Raw genomic sequence first — 9,786 nt, forward strand, 5'->3', positions numbered from 1 at the left:
TTTTGGGGAAATTGTTTCTTTATTGTGATTGTCCTGCATTTGGGGGAGGGGGAGAAATGATTTCTTGTTCATTCTGAATCTGTAATACTTGTGATTATTTGTCACTGAAGTCTGCTGAGGGACGCAGCTGCTATTGATGGATTTCTCTTTCTGCACTTACAGTGGTTTGCATTGAACCTTTTGGCGATACAGGAACTGGACACTGTGTTTAAATTGAGGAGTTGCCAACACTGTAAGGTGTAACTATTATTGTCTTGTGGTAATATCAGTCGATCACAAAGAAATAAAAGTTGAAACATTGTTGGGAAGGAGGTCAACCGCAGTCAAAACGACAACACCAGATCAGCACAAACAACGCCTGCATAATGTGTGTTCTGGACAGTTAGCGGGCCAGATTTGTGTTGATGTGCGGTGTTGCTTTGACTCTTTGTGACCTCTTTGCCGAGAACGTTTCAGCTTTCGCAGAGTTGTGAATTGATATTACCACCTGTGTTTAGTTCCCGTATTGCAAAATGGTTCATCACAAACCGCCATATTGATAGGCCTAACACCTTCCATATTGTAACTTTACACTACACAACCACTTCACACATTGCCATAGTGTATCTGCCAACACTGCCTAACATCCCATGCCTAATCACAGGATTACATCAATTTGACAATATTATGCAAATTTCCTTTTCAATGCCGTAGTATCTCAAAGACTATTATATATTTGTTGCTTGGTTTTCGTTTGAAAAAGATTTTCATGTTTCATACGTTTTTTATAATTTGGCTTTCTTAAAGGAAGGGGCTATCCTCTCAGCAGCTACATGATTCTCTTTTTGATAAATATTGCCTCTTCCCAGAAATTAGTGATGAAATTGTGCAAATATTAAGCAAATTCAGTATTTGATGTATGTTCATAGTTCTTCAGTTTTATGACTTTACAATCACTGTAATACTTTGCCACATGAACTTTGGTTGTGTCCCTTTGTTTATGTGAAGCTGCTGTGGGCATGGTCACCAGTTTCGGTACAGCTGCCATTTTAAAATTTTAGACATACACAAGGCATGTTGGCATAAGTTTTTCGTAGCAACAGAACCATTGTATGTGTCCTGTACACACAGCCTTTGACGGGACGATGGAAATATTGTGACTTCCCAGCACCCACTTACTGATATTTCTTGTATGCACTCTGTGATCATACCCACTCTCACTACAGTACATAATATTCCAATGACAACAATTACTCAAAGATCAAAAGCAAGCAAACAAACATAAACATTACCTATATTCTATGATATTCATCATGAACAGCAACAATTTCTCAGAACTCAGTGGTGCAGTGAAAGAAAGTGACGTGTTTACCATGCTCTAGAATCTTGTCATTGTGATAACACAGCCAGCTTAGGATTTAAAAAATGGCTGCCAAGCAATCCTGCTGGATTGTATCACAAAACAAACCGAATTGCAAAATTACAGCATGGCATATTGTTCTCTAGCCAAGTTTGAATAAAAGAATATCAGGCATGAATTCATGGCGTGAATGGAAAGATGAGAGCCCAATTAGTAGATGACCAAGGGTAAGCTTAGACCAGGATTACAGATCTGTAATTTACAATCTTGGCTAATACCCGGTGAGTTCAAACGATCATGACGGTAAAAAAATACCCAGAAAAACATATAAGATACTTAATAAACATCAAAATGTATATTAATGGCACATTAAATGTATCTAACCCACCCACGCGTAGATCACACAACGTGTTTACGTGACAGGAGACAAGTATAGCTCATGGCACACCTCGGGTTCAACCGTTCGCTGCACAGTTATGACGGCGGTGATTACAACATTTCATATCACGAAAATAACGCTGGCCAGATTTCTGCAATTTGACGCAGAAAACGTTATTAAATACAGTATCGTACTTTAGGTCAGTCACCTCAACAACGTGTGCCGTCGACATTGCATTGCTCCATTCACGCATTTTCTTGAGAGACATTTTCCTCTGCCGATGTGATCATCTAACCCAAAATGGAAGGTAACTGCATGGGGAATGAAAGACTGAAAGCTGTTGTGGAAACTTGAAAATCTAACCGCGGATGAAGATTGGAGTGTCAAGATTGGGCAAGGGAAGTGGTACTGTGAAATAAAATTTTGAAACGATAGACGTGGCTTAAAATTAAAAAACAAAACCGCGATGAGATGTACTTTTACCTAGTTGGGACACCGTATCTTTTACACACAGTCCTCCCACTGTGACTCGACACAGTTTTATCGTTTCGTTCTACCTTTGCGATGACGTCATGGGTGCCCACACCAGTCCAACGTTAAAAGTTTTGAGATTTGATTTTTTCATCGTAGCAGGTATTTAAAACAAAGCACGAGGGCCGAATCAAAACATTCGCTCCACCTGGATCTGATCTGATTTTCCAGATTATGATTCGGTAATTTTCAAATATTTTCATCATAGCGTTGTCTTCTTTTAAACAGTAAAATGAGTACAGTCACGGTGTCCGAAGAGAAGTTTGGTGTTCCGATAAAGCATAATAATCTTCAAGGTTCCAATATGATTTCAAAATGTTACCAGTAAACCGTACAAGTCTATAGGCACGTATCATTTAAACAACCAACGGAAATCAAAGCTGTATTCTTTTCATCAAAGTAGATATAATAACGGTAGTTTGATTATATAGTGCAATATTTTACAATAACCAAACTCTGGTCTGTGCGTGTGCGGAAAAGGCACGGTTTATTTATTTAATTACGGTAGTTTTGTACATCAAATTCGTATCTCAACACCTTGCTGTCACTTTTTATTACATCTATCGGTGACGCTCATCAGACCCGGACAGACATTCAATCTGTCGAAGTCTTCAACCATCGCTTACCTGCAAAACGTCTTGCGCTTCCTATGTTTTCCTACTGAAAACCTTTGTCACTGACTGCTAGTATGTGTTCTGTTAATAGCACAAGTACCGTCGGGTAACTTAAGTGTATGGTATCCCGCAAATTGAACTATAATGGAATCTAGAGCAGTGTATAATCTCTCTTTCACTTTTTCTGTCTTTCATCTCTGTATCGGCCTCTCTTTCTCTGCCTGTCCCTCTCTCTCTTTGTCACTTGCACTTCTCTCCATCTCTGTCTCTGTCTTTTTCTCTATCTCTCAATCGCTGTTAATTCGTCCAAATCAATGTACACGAGTGCTCTCTCTCCCTCCCTCTCTGTCTGTCTGTCTGTCTGTCTATGTCTGTCTGCTCTCTCTCTCTCTCTCTCTCTCTCTCTCTCTCTCTCTCTCTCTCTCTCTCTCTCTCTCTCTCTCTCTCTCTCTCTCTCTGATTCTTTCGTTTTAATCAATGTACACGAATGTGATATTCAGGTAAGCTATCTTCCACTAGGATTATATTGAGTAACTATAACTGCTACTATAGCGATATGTACATAGTATTGCTGAATGTTGCCGCCTTGCAACTGGTCAATTTTGTATAATTTGGTATAATTTAGATGTGAATGTACATATGTATATGAATTACTAAATTCACTTTCGTGAGAAAACGCACGTTCCCGCGAAAAGACAATGGCATGAAAATATCCTCACATTATCAATATGAAAGTGCTGCAATGTTTACGATCCTTCAAGATTAATGTTCTGTGCATGTATCTCCAAACAAGATTTCACTATCAACAATAGTTCGAAATTTGTGATTGTCAAGAGTCTGAAATTCCTCCATATAGAGACAGTTGGAGCTTGTATTTTCGTAAAGATAAAATACACCGTGTATATAGCGGTGCACGTGTAATAAACATGTACTCTACAGTTCCAGTTTTGTCCGCTCAACGGAAAAGGTACTACGGAATGGCTTCGAGATAGGCTGGATTGTTCGCAATTGTAATCTTACTGCGTCCAGAGTTAGCGTCGGTGACTGCTGATAATATACCTGCAGTTGGGACAGCGATGAGTGACGTCATGGAAATAATCCAAGCAGAACGGAACGAGGCAGCAAACCCACAAACTGTTGAGAAAGGGTGAACAGAATCAGTTTAGTGTCAAGTTCAAGACAGATCTTAATGTGAATAAGAGTAAAAAGTGAACGAAGACTGGTTTTAGACATTTTATGTAGTTCTGAAATCTTACAGTCTTCTCTTCGATTATAACTACTCCATGGGCGGATCATGTAGAATTTAGAAACATTAAAAAGTGTAATGTTTGGTGCATCGGGCGATATCGAGGGCTCTCTGCCCTGCTCTTTCCGTCCATCATTCGGTACGTCTATCAGTACAACTACCGTTCCTCTGCAAATGTAAGTAGGTCAGTGAAGGTCAGAAACTACTTCAAGTACAAAATAATGATATATGTTTCTTAAGTTTTATGCATCTAGCAATCATCAGTCCGTCGAGCGATTGCTAGATATTAAAGTAACAGATATCATTACTCTGTACTTTTCGTAATTTACGGTTATAAGAATATATATACCTATATATATATATATATATATATATATATATATATATATATATATATATATATATATATATATATATATACAACACAAAATATTAAAAATCGTGATTCATACCCAAGAATAAACAAGATGAAACACAATATCCAAGCCATATAGTTTGGTTGGCTATCCACGAGAGTGATGATATGTCGCTGACATTGAGGACATGTGATCGATGTCGGCGATGGTCCAAGTTCGCCGATGATGGTCTGGTGTACGGGTGCTACCGTGACTGTATGGGTGGTGGTGGTGGGTTGAGGTGGGTACGCCTGCGGCGGCTGGGAGTATGGGTATGTTTGAACGGGCTGTTGTGGGTAGTAGCCTTGAACGGGTTGCTGAGGAACTGCGCTGTATCCCGGAGGAGGTTGCCGAGCGTAGCCATCTTGCGTGTCTGTGAATGTACATCACACGTAGCACGCTCGAATTAGCTAAAGGTAGAATGCACCTCGGGGACAGATATTTGGACTCTCAAACTTTTACAATTCTTTTCTGATCTACCACTTGTGGGGGTTCATTTTAAAGCTCTTGGTGTAAGAAAACTTTTCATTGGTTTAGTTTTCTAATCTCGAAAAAACTATTTTTCTCTAGAGTTCACACAGTGATGGTGGCCATTTTGAATTTTAACTATCGGTAAATCTTGGGTTATTTGTTTTTGAAATAACAAAATTTGCACGGCGATCCCCGATCTGTTCTATTCTTGAGCTTTGAAAGAGAATGGTTGAAAGATTCTTAAGGAAAGTTTGAGCGAAAGTTTAAGTCTTTCGCTTCCGAGGCGCATACTATCTTAAAGAGCTAGTTGCTGTAACTTTTAATTTTTCTCTCTCTGTTTCTGTTTTTAATGTCAACTACAGTTTCTTGTTCTACCCCCTAAAGCATGTTGAGATATATAGTAAATCAGCCAGTCACTTCAGCCTATGTGTAAACTCCATTGTTTTTTTTTTGACATGTAAAATCTGGCCCGGACTAGAATCCAAATGTGAACAATAAAAGTGCATTTCACAAGTATACAGATGTTGTGCTCACAAGCTAATGTACAGTAGGCGTTTAACATGATTTTGTGAGTAGGACAAGAACCAATATAACTGACACACAAACTAAAAATATTAAAACAATCAAAAGATACAGCTTCCGGTCCTTTAAATTATTTCATGCCACTCGAGGACCTGTTTTTTAGGTACACTGTGGCCAAGCTTTGGTCTTTTCAGTATTCCATGCATTCCAATCAACAAGTGACAATTGCGTAGTTAATTCAACTGTAAATTGCGTAATTCTGTGTTTGAAACGAGTGTTAGATTCTTATTATGAACATATCTTTGGAAAGTATAGACTACGTCAAGCGAAGCGTAATCGTTGAAGATGGCGCATATATGAATCGATCACTGAAGCCAAATACGCAGTCAAACGTCATGAATCTGTGCCGCATTAGCCATAAAGGTCTTTCGTATTTTAGGTAGAATTTCCAATGTCTATCGTTTCCACATAAAATCTGCTCGTTTCCAGCAAAAAAGTAATTAAACCACTTATGTCAGAAATATCTGTGTATGATGAAGCGTGCATCCAAATTCGAGTGAAGCTTTATCCCCTGCCACGACAACGACCCCGCGGTCAAAATAGAATCCCTACATTTCTCTATGCTCTGCTAGAAGAGAAGTGGCGAGAACATATTTAATACAAGCTGCATTTTGGTTGACGGAAACACTTACTTTGAACATAGACCCTCGAGAAAAACGCGACTGAACAACGTTCGAAAATTTGCCTATCATTGTAAAGTTAATTCATGCTACGTAACTAGTTTTAGTATCAAGCGATTACGTCGCCAGATCTGTCTATTTTTTTCCTGGAGTTTAAGAATAGGAGCATATTTCTTCTGTTTTAGATTTATGTGGAGTGAACTCACGCTTAACACGATTGGAACTAATTTGGGATGATTGGATTTTCATATTTTTCAAATTTCTCAAAAATGTTACGTGCCCTATAGCTAAATGTTACGATATTACAAATTACTCATAGAAACAAGTGTGTAACAAAATAAAAGCAGATGAGCTTACATTTGCAGATCAAATAGACATTACTTCACCATCCAATTATCCCAAATTAGTTCCAATCGTGTTCGCTTATCAAAATCAAATGCAATACGCGTTTAGACATGACTTTGTTTTGCACGAGACGAGAAAAACTGCTGTTCATTCGTTCATATATTCATTGGTTCAGGATAAACATAGCAGCAATGCTAACAGTTTCTGCACGACATTTATGTGGTAACAAAACTTTGGAAAGTCATGTTTGTGACCTTTTACCCTGTAGAAATCATGAGACCTTTTGATCCAAGTATGTTTAGTGCTCAATTATATTTTTATGAGAGCGGTTACAAAGTCCAAAGTGCGAGATCGAGAATTTCTATATAGTTACTGCAGTTTTTGTAACATTCTGATCATAACTTCCAAGGTATTCTATAGTACGGTCATTTCGACTTTACCTACATATAATACGCCTTTTTTCATCATTTTGCATTGTTTGTACAGCATAATTTCCACATGGATCTTCTCCAAAATATCGTATCAAAATGCTTACTGGTAGTCTCTTTCTCGGGTCCTCGCTGGCAGCGCACTACAGTGGCCTGGCACGGCTCAGCACCACCTCAGTGAGTAGCCATTTGACATTGAGGCCATGCTGACCAGTGGATGGACTCTTTCACAGCCCCTCGCTGTGAGAGTCCACCCACTGGTCAGCATTACATGGCCTGTATGAGTGTGCATTGTCCAAATTGTTGGCATCTGAATTTTGATCCCGGGTAGAACGCTGTTGTCAACATATCGCACAAACTGTGCTGTGCTCACAAGGCCAAGAATTATTTGTATATCAACATGCTCTAGGAGGAAGAGGAAGATGGATTTGTTTCTGCTACAAAGATAATGAAAACATTATCAAAAGTTACAGCTCTTTAATCTCTTTTACAGACCATATACAAGAACATGTTCGCAGAACAGGTAGACACAATTCGTAATTGAAATCCGGTAGTGAAATCATATAATTACACCAAAAGAATCCTGCATGCAACATGATCTATCTGTCTGTTAAGCTAGAATGCGCCTCGGGGTCGAACACTCTGACTCTCAAACATTTACAATACGTTTTTGGTCTACCACTTGTTGGGGTTCATTTTGAAGCTAATAGAATAACTGACGTTTTTATCGGCTTACTTTTGTGGAAATATGTGAAAATTGAAAATGTTAACTTGCCCCATAGAGTTAGCACAGGATGGCGGCCATTTTGAATTTCAAACGTCGGGAAATAGGCCTACTTTGTACTACTATTTCTCTCTCTTGTACCTCTGATATTTATTCTTGATTTCGAAAGGGAATGGCTTTAAAAATTAAAGTACTCTTGCAGAAAATCTGAGTAAAACAATTCTAACGAGCGAACTACCTTGGCATTGATACTGCAATGCTGAAGAAAGATTCAGCATTGCAATGCACTAGTGTTTGGTCTATGTGTCATTAATTAATTTTGCATTTGCTGTATTGACACATGTTTGTAATTTGTTACTATTAAATCAGTGTACTCTGATTGATGGGCTGTGCCTCTTTTACTGAGCAATAACGATTAATGATAATAATTAATAAACGAAAATATTTTCTCTGAGATTGAATGCATCACCCCCCCACACACACACACACACAATCTCTCTCTCTCTCTCTCTCTCTCTCTCTCTCTCTCTCTCTCTCTCTCTCTCTCTCTCTCTCTCTCTCTCTCTCTCTCTCTCTCTCTGACTACCTTACACTAACACTGCGCTACAGCTTACATAACGGCATGTATGCAGTGGGCGGTGTGCAGGTCGTGCACACTATTTGGTACTCGTCTGATGTAAAATCGTATCGCCAAATTTTTGAACCAGTCCCGTTGTGATTAGAAAGTGATCGTAGCTTTTGTATGATGCACTGTAGACGTCATCAAACCCCTTTATTTCTTGAACTGCGTCACAGACAATATTATGAGTGTGTGCCAGCGGTGTAATGTCGACCAGAACACGTCTCTGCATGTAAACTCTGACGCACTGATATTTTACACACGCCCTCTGACTCGAAGCTGTTTACAGCAGAAACGGCGATGTTCCAAGAACGCTGCACTCTTGAAGATACTGCGAAATACTTACACTTACCTCCAGGATACGGTGGTGGTCGGTCATCCATCTCAGCTCACAAGATATTCGGAGAAAACGCGAAGATATGAACTCGTCGCCCCTAATAGTCGCAACCTGACCGGGCCGCTCGCGTACCTGTTCAGTTGACAAGATTTCGGGCAACAGGTGGCTCTGGGAACCCAACTTGACTGAAGATCTCTTTGCTATTACTTTTAGAAAATGGATTTTCTTCCCAACGTGCCGATTCTTCTATAGCCTACTGTCTGGTTAAATTTACCGAACGCGTAATCGGTTTTGCAGATGTACTGGTGAATATGTACCTGGTCAAGATGGCAGCGTAGGTCTGTAATGCAGGGGTTGTCGTGTCTATCAGTAGATAGCTGGTTACATTTTACAGACAATCCTTTTAATGATGATCACATATTAACTCTACTATCTGTCAATATTTGTCTGATGCAATTCTATGCCAAAGAGATACGTTGATTTTCTGTGGATCGTTTACTCACAAGGTTGAGCTTTCGGCACAATGTATTTGCATGGGATTTATGTGGGTTCGAACACCCAGTGGGCGTACAAAGATAGGAGCATCGTTGACACTTTGTGAATAGACCCTAGTCAGCTCGGCTGGATTTGTACCTTTAAGCATATTTACTTTTTTACAATTTTTTGATGAGGCAATTCAGATGATGTTGTTCAGTGTTCAACTGAGAGCGCACATCGTAGAATGTATGCGTGCTCGTTGACAATGAATTGCAAGACACTTTTTAAACAGTCCCAGTAACCGTGACCTCGGAACTTTTCTTCCGTATACCTTAGCTGTAACTTTGGAGTATTTTTCCACCATGTTAGTTCTTTTTATATGTAATAAAGTCCAGGGCTTTTTCTACTCCCAAATTTATACACAAATTCTTAATGTTGTAAACTTGTACCCCTATCTATGGATCGTGTGCGCAAGACTAACAACAAACTTTAAGAAATTTCTTTTAAAATAATGGAAGTACTATAAAATGTTTCTGATAATTGTTCCTTTAAGGGCCACGTATCTACCAGTTTCTAGGTCTTCATCCTATAATAACCCCGTTATGACAGTAAACATTTGGCTTGTCAACGTTGCAACAGACACGTCACAGAAGTAATGTGTTTACTTCCACTGTGATCA

General features: G+C 39.1%; 1 protein-coding gene across 2 annotated transcripts; it reads right to left on the bottom strand.

Moving 5' to 3' along the window:
* Positions 1-2,706: 2,706 nt before the first annotated feature.
* LOC139151641 (cell death-inducing p53-target protein 1 homolog) lies at positions 2,707-9,269 on the bottom strand. 2 transcript variants are annotated; one of them, XM_070724570.1, is made up of 3 exons: positions 8,646-9,269; positions 4,562-4,877; positions 2,707-3,997 (listed from the first exon to the last, which is right to left on the bottom strand). In XM_070724570.1, exons 1-3 carry the CDS (start codon positions 8,674-8,676, stop codon positions 3,895-3,897), a joined length of 450 nt encoding a protein of 149 aa, XP_070580671.1. In that variant the 5' UTR covers positions 8,677-9,269; the 3' UTR covers positions 2,707-3,894. The 2 variants fall into 2 exon arrangements, with proteins under 2 accessions (XP_070580671.1, XP_070580670.1); XM_070724569.1 differs by having other exon boundaries at positions 8,640-9,269.
* Positions 9,270-9,786: the final 517 nt, after the last annotated feature.

The sequence above is a fragment of the Ptychodera flava genome, chromosome 15, assembly GCF_041260155.1.
Source record: "Ptychodera flava strain L36383 chromosome 15, AS_Pfla_20210202, whole genome shotgun sequence".
NCBI classification, from domain to species: Eukaryota; Metazoa; Hemichordata; class Enteropneusta; family Ptychoderidae; genus Ptychodera; species Ptychodera flava.